This window comes from Lepidochelys olivacea (assembly GCF_965140295.1).
Source record: "Lepidochelys olivacea isolate rLepOli2 genome assembly, chromosome: 8".
Taxonomy (NCBI): domain Eukaryota; kingdom Metazoa; phylum Chordata; order Testudines; family Cheloniidae; genus Lepidochelys; species Lepidochelys olivacea.
Genome location: NC_140418.1, coordinates 29,840,498 through 29,858,838, shown reverse-complemented (window position 1 = coordinate 29,858,838; position 18,341 = coordinate 29,840,498). Strand labels below are relative to the sequence as shown.

Below are 18,341 nucleotides of genomic sequence, written 5' to 3'. Positions count from 1 at the left end.
CTTGTCAATGTACATATCTGTTAAGCCCTTTGCTCCCTGTTGGTGCTATGTAAATAATAAATATTAATAATGATTTGGTCAGTCAATATCTCAGCTAAGGTTTGCTAGGTCAGAAGCAAACCCTATAATAGATTTTTATATTACTGGATAGCGAATTACTGAATTACTGGACAGTTTCCTAAAATGTAAGCCCACAAAGTCAGTTTTCTTCTGTCTTGCTCATCACTTATTTCTTCTCTTTAGTTGTGACACATTTGTCATATACAGATCTGCCAAAAGGAAGGTGTTTGTCACTATTTTATGATGGAATGCTAATACAGTCAATCATAGCAAAGAATTCCTATTTCCTGGGCATTGCTTTTTCACCTGGCTGCCAATTTTGCACTGCCCAAAAGGAGCCATCAGTGAAAGGGTCTGTTAGTATTTCAAACATGAAGCATGTTTTTCACTCAGACGTAACTCAGAGATGAAAATTCACCGTGGACTAGATGATTTCAGCCGATGAACAACAGATTTTACCAACTTTTAGTGAAATATTTTTCAACCCTCCTCACCCATATCTTATGTGCTTGGTCTGTCCTAAGTTATTTAAAATTTATTACTGATCGCCGGTACTTTTGAGGAGTCCTTGCACTTAAAAGAAATATTTTCTTTTAAAGGAAATAAAGTTCTTTAAGACCTTCACTGCTTGAAATAAATTAGCGTCTTTTGACCATTTTTACATTTTAAAACCATTTGAGTCATTAATATTTGTAAGTTAGTGACTACAAAGTCAGTTTTATTTTCACATTTCCAAATTTGCCTATCTTTATTAACATCTTAACAGATCTATAATATTGATTGATTTAGTACTCAATTGCATGCTAGAGGTGGACACAGCAGACAGTAACTACTCCGATGGAGCTTCCTTGACAATTTGATTGCTTTGCCCTGCAGATGACCTGTTCAGGTCCAGTAAACAAATACTTGTTTTTAAATTTGGGTAATTTTTGTGTTTACACAGGAAGCCATAAGTTCTCTTTGGTGTAGATGCCTGAGTGTGTGGTGTCTAGCGTCTGTGTTTGTTTCAAGTATTCGTGTGTTTCTATTTTTGTTTACATTTTTCACAAGCCTTTCTCGGTGCCTTAGGGAGTTAAAACAGGGATTTTGCATGCGCAAAAGTAATGGAATGAAAACAACTTATTGTCTTTCTCTCATGTCCGAGTGTCATGTTTCTTGTGTACAAAGCAGTACATTTAAGAAAGATTGACAAGACCATTTTGATTCTTAAATCCATATATTTGCAATATGTTCACATGAAGCTTTATTGCCACCCCCATTTCCTCACACTTGCCTGAATCCCTTCTCCTTGCAATAAACCCTCCACTACCCAATCACTTGCTCTTCTGCCTGAGCATCAGTACTCCCGTTCCCCACATAGGCAGTCCCCTCCCTCCGCAAACAGGAGCTAGTTACTGCAGTTAGGATCTACAAGGAGCAAGCAAGCCAGACAATATAGGCAGATGATTGTGCAAAGGACAGGGGAATCACTGGACTACAGTGGTAGCTGGAGGCCGGTATTCATTGTGGTGTAAAATGATTTTCATCTGGCTCTCGGCTTTCAGCTTGAGTCTCCAAATTCCACTATTCTGGGCTGTGATCAGGTTCCTGCTGACCCACAAACACTCTGTCACATTTTGGGGTGCAATCCAAACCAGTGAGGGTTGTGTCATCACCTGCCTTGCAACTCTCGATGCCTCACAATGCTTTAGTGTAGCGCTCCCAACAAGGGACGCTCACAAAGAGCCTGCGGGCATGCAGATCACAGCCTGAGTGCCTGTGTATAGCTGCAGCCCTGGCCCAGTAGCTCTGGCCCAGCAGCCTGTCAGCAACACTCCAGTCACACTCTGACTTCCCACCAGCCTTGGTTACTAACTGCAGGGTGGCCCCAACATACTCTCAATGCTGAATAGTCTCTGAAACGTGTGCTCCGCACTGTACAGCCCTCTCCTGGGCACTTTAACCCTTTACAGGGATAATGGGTCTTTAATATCTAATGTTCAACAGTCTGCTACTTTACCTGGAGTTATCAAAGAGTTCTGTTTAAACACAGCACTGGAGTGGTTTAGAGTAAAGAATAAAACAAGTTTATTAACAAAGAGGATAGGGTTTTTAAGTGAATTCAAGTATCGGGTATTAAAGTCAGAAATGATAATGAAAAATAAATATAAAACACTTTCTAGTAGCTAGAACACAACAAGTTTGAGTTAGTTCAAGGTAAAATTCGTACCACAGGTTCCCAGCAATATGGCTGACCAAATTCTAAGATCAGGATCTACCCCCAAAGTCAAAGGGCTGGTTCCTTTGTCTTCCTGGGTGAAAGAGAGAGAGAGCTTGCAGTTTTCTGCCCCCTTTCTTTGATAGTCCAATTGGATAATCTTTGAAGTGGATTCTTCTGAGAGTTACACCTCAAAGCAAAGTTTATTCACACAGTAAAGAAGGTGACATAGAGTCTCATGGTGAAGGAGGCTTCATGTCCTTTCTCCTCATCTTTGTTTGCTGAAATTCAAATTTGCTTTTTCTACTGCCATTTCCTCTCCCTCCTGTCTCAAGGACCCTGTTCACTACTTATATGTAAATTGAGGTAAATCTTCGTTCAGGATACGTCTGCCTGGGTAGGGCTGTGGTTTTAAACATGTGCTATGAACATTGTACAGGGGGACTTCATAACTTTACATGTAACGTTGCTAAATACATTTCACCATGATGATATTGACCAGTGAGTTACTAATTTTCAAATTATGCCTCACAAGGCGTATTTTGTACAAATATTATTATAATAGTATGTAAGGTGTGAGTGGCAAGGATACTTTTGTTCACACCCTCTCCTACCCATTTGGAATGGTTGTTTCCAATTATTTAGTTTATTAAATGGCTTAAAAATGGTTTGGTGATATTATACAGGGCAATAACAGTTGCAGCATTTCCCAGATATATCTGTGTTTTGGCTATTGCTTTTTCTACAGTAAGAACAGGAGGGAATTCAGTCGAAAATAAACCATGTTAAAACTATGGGTGGTGAAACATTGAACCGTCTCCTAAACCTCTAATTGAACCTTTCTTGAGCTTCACAAATCTTTGTGCAACTTTCTTGTACCCATTTTTAATTTTTGCTGCTGAATCTGCACTTTCTCTTTTGGTCTCATCCACAAAACTAGAAATGTCAAAATATTAGCAGTCAGGGGCTGCTCTTGCAGAATTTCCAGCATTGATGGAAGTGGAAATTTCCAAAAATCTTGATCGTAAACAAATTTTATGACATTTGCAGTCTGTTTTTGCAAGCTGGGTGTTTCTCTCTTTAGACATATATCCAGATATCATTAAGATTTGTCCAGCACTTGAAGGATTTAAAATTTGAATTAATCCTTTGTGATTAAACATTATCACATGAAGTGCACATATTATTGTTACTGCAGGGGGCAGAAAACACACAGTGTCAGTACTGGTAAGTATCTTGTGCCTTAACTAAGAATGAATTTTGCAATCCACATTTTCCACTTGTATTCTACACTTTCATTTTTGCAGGACCGGTAGATATCAGCATTGTGTCCAAGTGTAACCCTTGCCTTTCCAGTCCATGTAAGAACAATGGGACATGCAACAATGATCCAGTGGAGTTCTATCGATGCACATGTCCATTTGGTTTCAAGGTATGACCATACTTGAACTACCTTAAAAGACACACAGGACTCTCAGCTTTCTGCTGGCTTCCTCAATGTTGTATCAATAGGGGAGTCAATTGTACAGGCAAGGAAGTTCAAGCATCCCTTGCTCAAGTAGGTTGTGTGCCTTTCATGCACACAGCTACAGATTTTTAGTCCATGTAGTGTGTATATTTATTCTTTAAACGTTTTATATACTGGAGAGAATGTAAAAGGGCAAGTTGATTTCATTTTTAACATCAGCACCAAAACAAAAAGCAGCCAGGCCTGGGTGAATAAGACTGAGCCCGGGTCTACACTAGGACTTTAGGTCAAATTAAGCAGCTTTAAATCAATGTAAACTTGCACCTGTCCACACGATGAAGCCCTTTATTTCGACTTAAAGGGCTCTTAAAATCGATTTCCTTACTCCACCCCTGACAAGCACTTAAATCGGCCTTGCCGGGTCGAATTTGGGGTACTGTGGACACAATTCGACGGTATTGGCCTCCGGGAGCTATCCCAGAATGCTCCATTGTGACTGCTCTGGACAGCACTCTCAACTCAGATGCACGATTGTTTGCCGTTGCTCTGACGCAGGGAGGGACGACTGACGACACAGCTTACAGGGTTGGCTTACAGGGAGCTAAAATCAATAAAGGGGGTGGCTTTACATCAAGGAGTATTTCAGGCAGGACTTCACAGAGGGTTCCAATAAGAAATTGTGTACCTAAGTTATTGTCCTTATTGGAACAAGGAGGTTAGTCTGGCCTCTGATTGATACATGGCTAGATTTACCTCGCTGCACCTTCTCTGTGAGTGACTGCAGTGTGACCTAGAGGAATGAGTCCCCTAGACGGGGGGCGGGGCGGGGGGAGTTTGCAAATGAGTACAAAACAAATCTGGTCTATTTCTTGTTTGGATACACTCCATCTATCTTTTACATCTTTGGCTGGCAGCAGATGGTGCAGAAGGACTGCATGCCATCCACATCTCATGGCTGCTCGGCAGAAGATGGTACAATAGGACTGCTAGCCATCCTCATCTCTTGCCTGCCCGGCAGAAGATGATGCAATAGGACTGCTAGCAATCCGTATCACCTGCCTGCTCACCATAAGATGGTTCAATAGGACTGACTCAGGACTAAAGAGAATGACTTGATCAAGTCACTCCAAATTTAGTCCCTGCGCCCATGTCTGCCCAGGTGCTCCTGATCGACCTCACACAGGCGACCAGGAGCACCTCGGACATGACGATGACGGCTACCAGTCCTATTGCACCGTCTGCTGCCACAAGGCAATGGGTTGCTGCTGCTGTGTAGCAATGCAGTACCACGTCTGCCAGCACCCAGGAGACATACGGTGACAGTGAGCTGAGCGGGCTCCATGCTTGCCGTGGTATGGCGTCTGCACAGGTAACTCAGGAAAAAAGGTGCGAAATGATTGTCTGCCCTTGCTTTCACGGAGGGAGGGAACGGGGGCCTGACGATATGTACCCAGAACCACCCACGACAATGTTTTAGCCCCATCAAGCAATGGGATCTCAACCCAGAATTCCAATGGGCAGTGGAGACTGCGGGAACTGTGGGATAGCTACCCACAGTGCAATGCTCTGGAAGTCGACTCTAGCCTCGGTACTGTGGAAGCACTCCGCCGAGTTAATGCACTTAATGCACTTAGAGCATTTTCTGTGGGGACAGACACACTGGAATATATAAAACCGATTTCTAAAAAAACGACTTCTATAATTTCGACCTTATTCCATAGTGTAGACATACCCTGAGGCTATAAGTTAGGTCTAAATTAGATCGTGACTCTGTCACTAACCCTGTGTGGCCTTGGCTAAGTCATGTAAACTGTCTTCTTCTTTCAAATTGGGATAATGGGCCTAATTCTTCAGTCTTGACCTTGTATAGTCATGTACATTGGGGAAAAGTGGGTGTTAGGTACCACCACCAGTATAAGTGAGTGGAGATGTTCCTATATGGTAACCACTAATTGATACTCATTTTGTACAGAGCTGGTGATTGGGTCCAATAACACTAATTCAACTCAGTTGTGAGTGTTAATGTTTGTACAGTAATTTGAAAATGTGAAATACTTTTGATGTGAAGTACTGTTATCCTTTGTAATAGAATACGTAGCAGTATCAGAGAAAGAGAGAGAACACTTTACTATCAATTCCAGTAGAGTGTACTGGAAAATCTAGTTATTTAGCAATATCATTTCCTCCGTTCTGGTGTAGAACTTCCACTGTTAATGATAGAGCTACGTGCTGCCTTTCGTCTAGGTTCCCAGCTCCGACTGAGATCACTGGAAGCTTAATAGAACTGTCAAGGGTAGCATAACGTGTAAGGTGCTAGTAGTTATGGTGTTTACAATATAAAATTAAATAATGCAAATAATCATATGTTCATACATGTCAGGGACTGGGCTGTCAAGTATAAAGAATGGGGCAACACCTTTAGATTAAGAAGCGGGTTGCATCGATCGTGGGCTTTATCCTGTTGTGTTGAAACGGTGGTGTCTCTGGCACACCAGGGATAAAATATTAATGACATCATTGTTCACGCTTACAACATTGAACAGTTCGTTGTGATCTGGGATTTTGTGTTATCCCTGGTGACTCTCACTGTAACAATCACCGTTACAAATCTTTTAACCTTTTTATTAAAGATACAGAAAACAATTAAAGCATTTGAAACGTGAACTATTAAGTAAAGCTTTCCTTTTAACAATCTGCTGTATTTCCTTTCCCTTTCACTTTAGAGAGTTTTGATAAGGGAAACCCCTTGTTTGAGAGTCTTTTAGATGGTATTAGAGATGGTATTCATTGAGAGAGTCTGGAGCTGCTGCTGTTGTTAAAGTCTGCTCCTGTTCCCTGGAAAATAAAACAAAACAAATACACTCACAAACAAGAGACCAGAAAAGAACAGCAAAGATTGAAAATACTGCTCCTGTCTCTGGTGGTGACTCTTACTTGCCACCTTGGAGAAACATGGCCCAGCACACAGTCTTATCTGCCACGGTGAGGCCTGGCAACCTTGTTCCAACTTTGGACAATGTAGGGCATCCCTTTTAGCTACCGTACTGGCACAGAGCAGTGTTACAAAGATGCAGTTCTGGCTGTCTCATTACACGGAAGGCAAAAAGAGAGATCTAGGAACGGAACTCATGATGGAGCGGGTGACAGCAGAAACCCAAGGCTCACATTCTAGAAGCTGTTTAGGCCCTAGTGCAAGCTGCTGCTGGTGGTGGTGTCATCGTTTTCCTGTCTCTGACCCAGTCTGCTCAGGATGCCTTTCAGGTTCAGGATGCTGAGGACTCAGTGGTGTCATAATGGATCCGGGGGGGGGGAGGGGTCCCAGGAGGTGAGGTGGGTGGGAGCCATGATGGTAAACTCTCTCTCTTTCTAGTCCAACTGTTCTCTGCTCCTGCTGAATGACTTCCAGGTGCACAATGTCCAAGAAGGGACCACAGCCTCATCCTATTGACATTAACCAATCAAAACACATTTTGGGGACTTCAGCTATAAACGTTTCCTCCCATTTCTAGAATCTTTCAGCTCGTCGTCATATCAAGCCATAGATCTACCAGGAGCCTTGCAGAGCCTGTATCATAGTTCTTTTCACATAAACAATCCAGTTTGTACCAGTCTGTTTGTCACCAGCTTTTGCTGAGTGTCACAAACAATTTTATTTAACAAGTTGAGTTGGACTTTTCCTGCCTCTTCACAACAATCTTTCCAAGTGGTATCTCACTGGAGCCTCTGTAAGATCTTATTTAGACTTGTGACAGTGTGTAAGGTATGGGTAGTCCTGCACTGTAAGCCCTCCCCCAGCTGAGACACTGGCCCCCATTGCTGCCAGCTCCCCAAGCACCAGGCCGGCCCCAGCGCCAGCCCCTCCCGCCTCTGAAGCCCCTCCCCCCTGAGCTGCTGGCCCCAGTGCCCAGCCGAGCCTTCTCACTCCTTCGGCCGCTGGCTCTCCACGTGCCTCCTCACTCCCCCATCCCCAAGGAGGAGGGACTTGGCAAGCAGCGGGGACCTCCGGAGGGAGAAGGTGGAGTGGAGGAGACCAGGCAGGCAGCAGCAGCAGGGGGTGGGGGCCTCAGGCAAGGGGGGGCCACTGCGGCCCAAGTGACCGGCGGCATGTCAGTAGCAGCACCAAGGAAGGCTAAGTCTTCCCTGGTCTATTGTACCCACTGCTCATGCCGTGCTGGCTGGGCGTGCGGTCTCTGTACTCTGCAAACCACTGTAAGTGAAGACCTAATCTGAGAGGAATGATCTACAATAAATTGTGAGCTTCAGAGTGGTGGTGGTTGATGTTAGCTTCTTGGCTCTGGTAGATTCAAGATAGAAAAGCCAAGATCAGATGTTGAACCAGGAAAACCTTATTGCGAAAAAGAGATATAATTTATATTTACTATTTTTACATATTATTTACTATCACCCAGTTTATCTTGGAGAGAACCATTTCTCCTTACATATGCAAATAACTTTGGAGACTTCCTTTGGGTGTCAAAAACAGACAGAAGCTGCAGTTTATGACCAAAGTTTGACTAATATAATTTAGGGAAATCTGTGGCTATCTTGTCTCCATGTGTCAATAAAATACTAATAGTCAGGGTGATCATTTTGAATTTGGTATGTAAAAAAAAAACAACAACCTAACCCTGAATTATTGAAAGCAGGACTAGGAGACTGCTGAGATAATGTAAATGAAAGTAAATAACTTTGATCCATGTTCATTGGAGTATATATAGATTTTATGCATTCATATTTTGTATGCCTTATGCTAGAAGAGACATGTTGTGAAGTAGTTATGTGTGAGGCAGGCCGGGTGTATACTACAAACCTTCATTGGTAATATAATGTTATTGTGGGGGGTGAGTTTTTTTACATATCTTATGTTGGCAAAAGCCCTTGTGTAGATGCAGGGGTTTTTTGCTGGTCAAAGCTGCAGCCACATTTGGAGAGTTTGCCAGTATAACTATCCATGTATACCAGCAAACCTTCTCTAGTGTTTACTAGACCTCAGAGTGGATCAACTTTACTTAGAACCATTTTGTTAAGCTCTTGAGGTGACTTATTTTAAATATCTTATAGAAAGTTTAGCTTTTCTTCTCTCTGTCCCTCTCTGACTCACATTCTCAGGTGACAGGTTTCATTCACTGTGTGAACTTGGTCTGCTTTTGAGCTTGCAAGTAACAAACTCTCATGCAAGCATAGCAAAGAATGAACATACCCAGGTGTGGCATTTAAAGCAAAGCAGACCGCTTAGAAATAGTGACTTATAACTAGTACAGGGAGAACTTGGGAAAATGTGATAAGTAAAAAAGAACTCTGCATCTTCACTGTGGGTTTTTGAGTAAAAGTAAAATTTGACAGGTCCAAATGTAAACCATATGAAGAGAGCACTCTATTTCTATCAAGCTGTTCTCCGCCAGAGATTCATGCTAATTCAATAACAATACCTTGCTTCCTTCTCACCAGCCAACACCAAACAGCTCTGTCCATCTGGAAGCTATTCCCCAGATCTTGATAAATTGCCCTAAATCTTCCCTCACAGCATTTGTTTTTCCTTGTTTGATGTAAGTTTGGAGAAAATCCTGTGTGGAGGAGTGTATCACCGGAGGAAAAAAACACCAACCAGCCTTATTTTCCTTATAACCTCATTCAGTTGAGCTGAAGTGTATACGGTGTCTCTGGGTTCCCTGAAATGGGGTGTTAACTTCTCTGGGGTTTCAGTATTCATGGTGGCCATTCGAAATCACAGTGTGCCACTCACCCGAAAATTTAGTTCAAGCTTATGGTATCAAGAGTTTCTTCTAGTTGCTATAGATAGCATGGCAGTGGAAGCAGTGGAAGCTTGTAATCTTCTTTGCATTACCACATTTAAAGCTGGCCCTTTGATAGAATTACACCAGAAATGCTACATTTGGTGTCCTTTGAAGTCTTTTTTCCCCACTAGAATGCACATGTAAATATTGGTTAGCAATGTCTCTTGTGTATAACACTGCATGTCTTAGGCTGGACTTAAAAGTAAGGTAGCTCATGAATTGTTCACTCTAAATCTGAGCTGGCAGGCTTGTGGGACAGACAATTCCATTTAATGAGGGTAGAAATATGCTGGCTTTAAAATGGGGGAAGGTAAGTGCTGATAGTTATCTCTGCTGCTGCTCTCTCCTCATATTGGGTACTGAATGTGTTCGTTACAGATAAGCCTTGTAGGAAATCTTGCCTTCAGGACTCTTGCCTTTGAAGAGTGTTGGTGTCTAAGCAATGGATAGTATAAGAGTGCCACCTATGGGGACTAGCAGGATTTACTGGGAATAACTTCAGGATGTCATTGTCAGCTAAAATGCAGCTGTTTAATTGAAGTTCACTTCATACAACTTCCACTGAAACAATGACATATGGGTCTTTTAAACATTTTATTAAAGTTAATGTTAAAAAAATTATATAATACATGGGCTGAGAAAAGAGTATCTGTACTTCTGTGTATAGTGCTTAGATTATCCACAAATACAAAGTTTGTTTTTAAAGTCATATGATACATAGAGTACAAAATCAGCAATAACCCAAATTTAGGTGAGCACATTTAACAACAGAGTTTAGATATTAGAATCCGAATACTCGGGTACCTCACTCGTGAAAAGTTGTACAGAGATTTGGTTGTGGAAAGCAAAATATATCAATGAGTGGAGATTGTTCGTCAGTAATTCAGAATTAGCTTGGTTGTCCATTTAGAAAATACAATCCATGAGGAAAGTATTTCAGTTACTTTCCTGACTGTGCTTCTCATCGGCACTTCAGCTTATCCCTCCTGGTATTGCTGATATCCGGTGATATGTTCTATGTAGATGTCCCTCGACCACCTGATGGTGTCCAACACCATGAGTTGCTGCATCAGCCGAGCTTAGCGTTGACCGATTCCGCATTCTCTCAGCACTCTTTCTTTACTGGGGTCCCATGTGCCCAAGGCTCCAATGATCAGTGTGTGTGTCTAAACCTGGTAACCCTTAGCTCTCAAGCTTTCGGCCAACATAGTGATTGCTTTCTCCCTTCCGCATCATAGATACCATCATTTAAAAAATATCTGTGCCTTCCCTTGTAGGATGTTTGTCAGTCTGAGGATGGATCACTATAAAATAGATTTTGAAGTCTTTCTTTCTGGCTTTTCTCCATCTTTGAATGCTGAATGGTGTGGACTGTTTGGACTCCTATGTATGGAGATAATGGCATGATTTTAATTCACGTAGTCTATTGAGTACGGTTTTTACACAATCGCTATGATAGCACACAGGTCATGGCTAAATTATAATTAAATAGGATAATCAAATTGAGAATTGGGAGGCAATTGAAAAAGTAAAACATTACCAGAGTAGGTGTGCTAGCAAAACCTGAGGAATATGATAAGTATATTCTGGCCTTCTACATTCTGATAATGACCTCATTGGACATGCATGACTTGTTGGTCTTTTATTTGTTCTTTTTAATAGTTTCCCTTGATAGCGAGCTTAGCCAGGAACAAGCAAAGGAAAATCATCTCCATTAAACAATAATCACTCTTGCCCCTTCCCAAATTAAGGGAGTAGCAGAATAAAAGGAGAAGAGTTTAAAACACATTCTGTGCTGTATTTAATATGTGAGAATAAGGCCAAATGAAAATATTTAATGGAATAATTGCCCTTCCCCCTTCCTCGCCTCTTCGAGCTTTGGTGGTTTGGATAAAATGGAATGAGTGTGGCTGACCCATGACTTCATCACGTCAGTATTAGGCTATTGCAAATCTCCCTGAGATTTAAGGTGAGCATTACTTAGCAGGTACAACTGGTACAGCACACCTCTTAAGTTACAGAGGCTAATGTGAGTTCATCACAATGTTGCTCAATAAATTCTACTTCCTCCCTATTCATTTCCAGATTGAGATAAAAGACAATGTCTTAATTTACACAGAACTAAATGTGTTGACACCTGACTATCCTGAGGGATAACTTTCATGCTCAATTCTCCAAGACAGGGTATTCTTCATGAGGACAAAGCAAATGAAAAAGTCCTGGATAAGTCTCTCGGGCACTGGGACAGAGCATTTCTTTGCTAAAGTTTGGCCCCATCTATAGTTAACAGTCTGTGCAAAACATCAAACTCTAACCTCAGTTATACTGACTTGAGTGGGGTTTGCATGGGTGTAACTGAGAGCAGAATTTGTCTTATGATACATGTCAACTGTACAAGACTATATGTCAGCTCTAATTTCTTAGACTATACCATTTGGGAAAACAACTCCTTTCTTTTATTTCTTTGGGTCTATTAACACATGTGCATAAATCCCCTGTACATCAGTCAGTGCAAGAAAAATCCTTCAGTCTGAATTCCAGAAAGAGGAGAAACTGGAAGGAACTCTTAAATCTTGCCTGCATTCTTCCATATATATGAAGGAGAGTTCAAACATCTCGGTCTTTACATGTTATCCTATTTGGGCCTCTTTCCATTAACAGCCTCAGGGTAGGGGGGAAAGATAGTGGAATGCTAGTACCTTGCCAAGTTTGATTAGTGTGAAAAAAATCAGTGCAGCGAAATATTGCTGCTGTTTGGAGATTCTGTCTCCATGAACTAGATTCCCATCCTGTGATGCTATCCTTGGAAGCCTTGAGGTTTTTGTGATGAAGCTACAGTACTTAGAACAATTATCAGTGAATGTGGGAGTACTCCAGCTCTCCGCAAGATAAAGTGGGGAGCCAGAGAAGTTAAGAGGTAAGGGGGAAGTAATGGGTGACCCTCTAAAATAAGAGCCTGTGTGTGTGTGGATTTTGTAGGCAAAGACCCTTGGCACCAGCAGGGGTTATAATTTCATCTGATGCCCCCCAAGACAGGAAGACTATGAAAGAGGAAAGCATAGCACCCACCTGTTCACACTTAGAGGTTTTATTCATGCTTCCCAAGACACAACTGTGCATTGGTTAGCTGATTTTTGTAAGGATCCTTTTCCCTTGCTACAGTAGGTTTAGGGAAAGTGAGGATTTACACGCACAAGAGTATAACAGTGAAAGGCTTAAGGAAGGATTACAGGCCACAGTTGCTGGCTGAGGGTGGTGAGGCAGGCATATACTCATCAGAAGCCCTGTAAAAAGCACAGTGTATTATGCTGTGGCCTAATGAAGGCTGTTAACAATGAAGCCAAACCTGAGGAAATGTTTCCATTTGCTCTAGGGCAGTGAGAAAGCAGATGTTGAGTGACTTGAAGCATTGACTCTGATTGTTCAGTGCTGCATCAGGAAAAAGGGATGAGCAGCAATGTTTCCCCACAATAAAGGTGACTCTAAATAAATTAGAGAGTCAGAGCCTCAGCTGGTGATATAACCCAGAATTGATATAGAGAAGACTTCTCCTCCAGTCCCCTGCCAATGCAGGATTGTTTGCCATTGTACGTTTACTCATCAGTCTAGTTTTAAGTGTCCAAAGAGATGAAGCTCCCACCCCTTTCTTTTCCCTTTCCACGCTCTAATAAATCTCACTCGTAGAAGGTTATTTTAATGTCAAATTAAATTTCCTTTTCTTAATATCATCCTCTCAGTTCTAGTTATACCCATTCTTATTATGTTAAGTAATTTCTCTACCTCCTTGGTGTCCTCATCCTTCAGGTATCTGTAGACTGTTATGTCCCTGCTCAGTCAGGCTGTATGTATTTAACTATTAAACTTTCTTCAACCTTACCAGCCACCTGATTGAAGCCATCAGTCACACTAGACTGTCGTCCTTATTATTAAAGCCTCTCATGATTGGCTCTTTTTTTTTTTTTTACCCTTCGGCTGTTCCTGTGCAGCTCTGGCATTGACTTCACCATATAAGACATGACCTTCTAGCCTTTGCCTTTCTCTGTCTGAGACCCTCATCAGAGTTTAAGCTCATTACCTCTCCTTAGAGGTTAATTCCTTGTTTCCCCTTCCCTTGGGATGGCTTTGCGTGAAATTTCTATAAGCAATCTAAGGCAGTAGAGAAAACAATTTTCATTAAGGCAATGAGAGTGCATTAGCTCCTATAGAACAGAAAGGGTACAATGCCATATCTTGCCTCAGAACGGGTGATCAGCTCATTTAGACAAAGCCCATGCGCAATAGTACAGTTGTATCAAAGCCTCTTGCATTCTGTCAGTCCTGGTCCATTGGTCTCACATTCTCAATCATTGAGCCATGTGGAGGTCAGAGAGACTTGCCTCCTCTGCTCTCTCTGGAGTCTGTTCCTCCTTTTTACCTCCGAGAGTCTCTGGGGTAAACCTGTGCTTAAGTGCTTTGGCAAGCTGGGGGGGATAAGGTTATTCACCTGCTTAAAGGCTTTGTGGAATCGGGAACTAAAAGTGAACATCAGTATTTTGTCTCCTGATTTGTGTGACTGGAATAAGCCAATGTTAAGTGCCACATTGGCTCCTCTTGTGCTAGGTGCCAAGTGGTTAGGTGTCCTCCACATAACAAAATGCTCTAATATTGAATGTTTACTATAATTACTGGTTTTAAAAGGAGAATAAGACATGATTGTCCTTTTCATTGTTTTTGATTGTTACTGACTCTCTCTAAAACCATTTAACCCAACTGACTTAATTGTGTCCATCCATCTCACATCAGCCACGGGATGTGGCTGTACCCAATCATTACATATGGCCATCAGTCATGTCACACTTGGTCTTTCATGATGTCATGGCATGGTCTGATATCACAGACTTTTTGGAGGAAATAAGCCACACTTTAAAGAGACATTGTCTTCTTGAAAATCACATTCTTGCCTGAAAAGTTTTTATACCTGCTTTTTACAAGTAGCCCCTAAGTTCACTACATTAATGGAAAGAGACAAGAGAAAATGTTCCTCTATTTTTTCAGTGTGTTTGAATTATAATTCTGAAATTCTAATTAAGCCCTCCTTTGACATTTTTCCTGTAGTCTGAATGATATAAATCTGGAAACATCTATAATAGGATATTTTAGGGTACTTCAATGATTTATTTTCAATTTAAATTAGGATTTTGGTTTACTTCTTAAATAGTTACATTTCTGGAAGTATTCCAGAGGTTCCAACATTGGATTCATGGAGATTGCTTCCATTAGTATAGGATGTGGATTTTTCATGTGGTAGACTTGTTCCACCTCTTCTTTCTGGTGATTGAAAGCCCGGAAGTCCTTTATCTGTAAGGAGCATTGAAATACAGTATGCTTATGTAAGCAGAGGTCCATAAGGCAAGAAGAAATACACAATAATGTATATTATTAACAAATAAACCTCAAGCATCCACGAGAATCAAATTTCATACTGATGGGCACCAATGCCAGAATATTTTTAATACCTTCAAATCCTTGCACCTTGACTTTGTCAGAGATAATCTTGATTACTAGCTACAAAGATAATGGAAGGTATAGTATACCCTGGAGGATCATAAATCTTTTTGATTAAAATAAAATGAGGCTTAAGAGAGCAGAGTTGGCCTAATTTACTATAAATTGACAAATAGCATTTATTGACAAGGAAGTCACCAAACAGTGCTGCTGCCATGTCCAATTATTGTTTAATCAGATGCCAGATGAAGCCAAACTGGTGCAGAAGGTTACTGTATACAGCCTTGTAGGCAGTAACAGTGCTCTGTATCTTTACTACACTCACCAGTGCTGTGACGGTTTCAGAGGCTAAAACCTAAACTGATCTTTTTTCCTGAAATCACCTTCTGTGGCTTTCAGCAAGTAGTATTTCTCACCATGTGTGGAAAATAGTAGCGGGATTTAGGTTAGGTTGCTGTGTCACCCAAAAATAGATGAATGTACTGGTCCAGGTGAGATCAAACCAAATCTGAAACTTTGACTAAAATTGGAAATGATTGAAACTTTTTTTCTCACATTAAATACATTAGATTATTGGATTATTGTTAACAATCATATAATGCAACTTTTTAACAGTGAGAGTAATCAACCATTGAGACAGGTTACCAAGGAATGTGGTTAATTTATTATCACTTGCAGTAATGTAACCTGGAGGTGGCTGTCAAGCTGTCTAAGATAGCTCACAAGTGTGAGTGCCAACCTCAGGTCAGACTATCAAGGAAGAGGGCACCAACCCCCAGTTGGCTGTGTTCTATAATTAGACCTCACCAACAAGTGTGAACTGCTAAAAGCCCTGTAACAGCCTTAACATGGAGTCATAGACAGTCCCTTTGGATACTCCAACCTGTCTTGTCACCCAGGCAAGCCTGCCTTTGTGATAGATGGTCCCTTACACCAAAAATCAACAATAATATTCAGGTTACTCCCAGTCCCAAAGAACCAGTTACTTACCCCAGGTCAAGTGTACCTCAGATCTCAAACCAAAGACAACGCTTGTAGTCAATTCTATAGTACTAACTAAAGATGTATTAACTAAGAAACATAAATTAGAGTTATTTCTCAGGTTAAAGCAGGTAAACATGCACACACAAATGAGATACAGTCTTTGGTTCCAAAAGGTAACAGTAGCTACTATAATATGCAAGTTCTATATGTCCTTTAGGACTAATCCAAAGCAGGCAACTTGGGGATCCCTTGCTCATGCTTAAAAATATTGCCCGTGACCAATTCTAAGCAGCATAGTGATACAGTTTCTTCTCATCAGGCATTTTTATTCCTTTCCCCCAAAGTTCAAACTGATGAATCTAGGGTGATACCCATCTCCTCTTCATGGGTGGGTGTGGTGGTGGGGGGCAATCAACAAAGTTTTTGTCCTTTGATGTTTCACAATGGCTCATGTGGTTTCAGTGAGGCTTCTTGTCCACAGGACCGGCACTTTACGCTAATTAATGCTTCTTTCCTGTTTGGTGATCCACAGTTGCAGAGATTTACAATGAGAACACTCAATATAACTTTATGCCATCAACTACAGAGGTTATAAGTGAGATCAATACATGCTGCATCCTTCAAGCATTTCATCAAGTTTAAACACATTCTTATCAACTTAACGTCTATTTTAACAATGCTAACACACAGGTGAGCCAGACTGGTTTCCAGCTATGCATTTGTCAGTGTTCCATGAGGCCTATGAGCTTTGGCATGAGCTGGTACCTGGTCTGCCAGTGTCACAGTGGCAAAGGCATGAATAACTGTGCAAGGTGTACTTTAGCAAGGAATAGGCACAGCCCATTTGCAAAGCACAGATGAACAAATCTAGCTTGCTATTTAAGAGCTGTCAGATTCAAAAGTACCTTAATGTTGTCCGGAACACCTGCTTTGTCAAATAATTTGTATATATGCCACCAACAGATGGATCAGCCATGCACCCTGACAGTTCTTCTAATTACCTAACCCTGCCAGCTAGCATCATCTGCATTTTATCCCAACTGAGCCTTAGCCATCTTATGTTGGCCAGCTACAGGATAAACGAGGAAACTGCATCATCTGGATCTGTCAAAAAGGAGACAGATCTGAGTGACCTCAGCTTCATGCAGCGATCTATGTATATTGCCTCCCAGGGCAATGTGATTTGATATGGAATTCTTTGTCTTAAGAGGTTTCTGTGGTAAAAAGTGAGTGGGAGAGAATATTACAGTAAATAGGCTGTGGTTTTGGGTGTTCTTTTTCATATCTATCCCATCAAAGGAATCAAATATTTCAAAGCAAGTTTCATTCTCTGCTTCTGCAACATCCGTAATCATTTTGTTGAGATCCAGATCCTTTCTTCACACAGATGTGCAGCTGGTTTAGGTTCATTACGCCATATATGGATGTAGCAATCCAAATATTTCCCTTTGTGTAGCTGTCCCCCAGTTTCATTTGTGTAGCAGTTTGCATAATAGGGTTTTTGTAATGGTTTGTTTTTAGTTTTACAGCACACTTCATTAAGTTTTGGTTTTTCTTAACATTCTCAACATATAAACGTTGGTTTCCTTTATAATGAAGGGCTTTAAAATGTTACAGTTGTAAACAGAACTTCATGATAGGCTTTTTCTACCAAACTTACAATTAAGTGCATTGGTTGGATAGCTGACTTCATCCCTTCATGTATTCTTAGTCATCTGTGTAAAATTCTTTCTGCTTCTTTTAATTTGTATTTACAGCTTGTGTTTATCTCATGTAGTTATTAAATGGAAGCTGTTCTATACTTCAAAAAGAAAACACACACAGATTAATGAATATTTGAAATTAACCTGCCTTTCTCTAAAGGGCTTTTGTGTCTTTTCCACTTATTGGTGCATGGACTATTTCCTCTCCGCTCTCCCCCATCAAACCAGAGGTGGTTCTTACAAAGCAAAAATAAACATGGCTTTGCCTTGTTCTAGTTACCTCCTTGTATATACACCAACTTACATCCTGACCCTGAAATCTGATCTAAGCAGGCAGGTTGCTATGCCTTTGCGGAGTCACAGAATAATAGACTTTAAGGTCAGAAGGGACCATTATGATTGTCTAGTCTGACCTCCTGCACAACTCGGGCCACAGAATCTCACCCACCCACTCCTGTAACAAACCCCAAACCTATGTCTGAGTTATTGAAGTCCTCAAATCATGGTTTAAAGACTTCAAGATGCAGAGAATCCTCCAGCATGTGACCCGTGCCTCATGTGGCAGAGGAAGGCAAAAAAACCCCAGGGCCTCTGCCAATCTGCCCTGGAAGAAGATTCCTTCCTGACCCCAAATATGGCGATCAGCTAAA

General features: G+C 41.2%; 1 protein-coding gene across 1 annotated transcript in view; it reads left to right on the top strand.

Annotated features, from left to right (window-relative positions):
* SLIT3 (slit guidance ligand 3) overlaps positions 1-18,341 on the top strand; it is an 810,486-nt gene that overhangs the window by 704,205 nt on the left and 87,940 nt on the right. Inside the window, exon 26 of the mRNA XM_084636935.1 lies at positions 3,565-3,689. Coding sequence (XP_084493061.1) covers positions 3,565-3,689 — 125 coding nt within the window. The remainder of the gene's footprint in view (positions 1-3,564; positions 3,690-18,341) is intronic.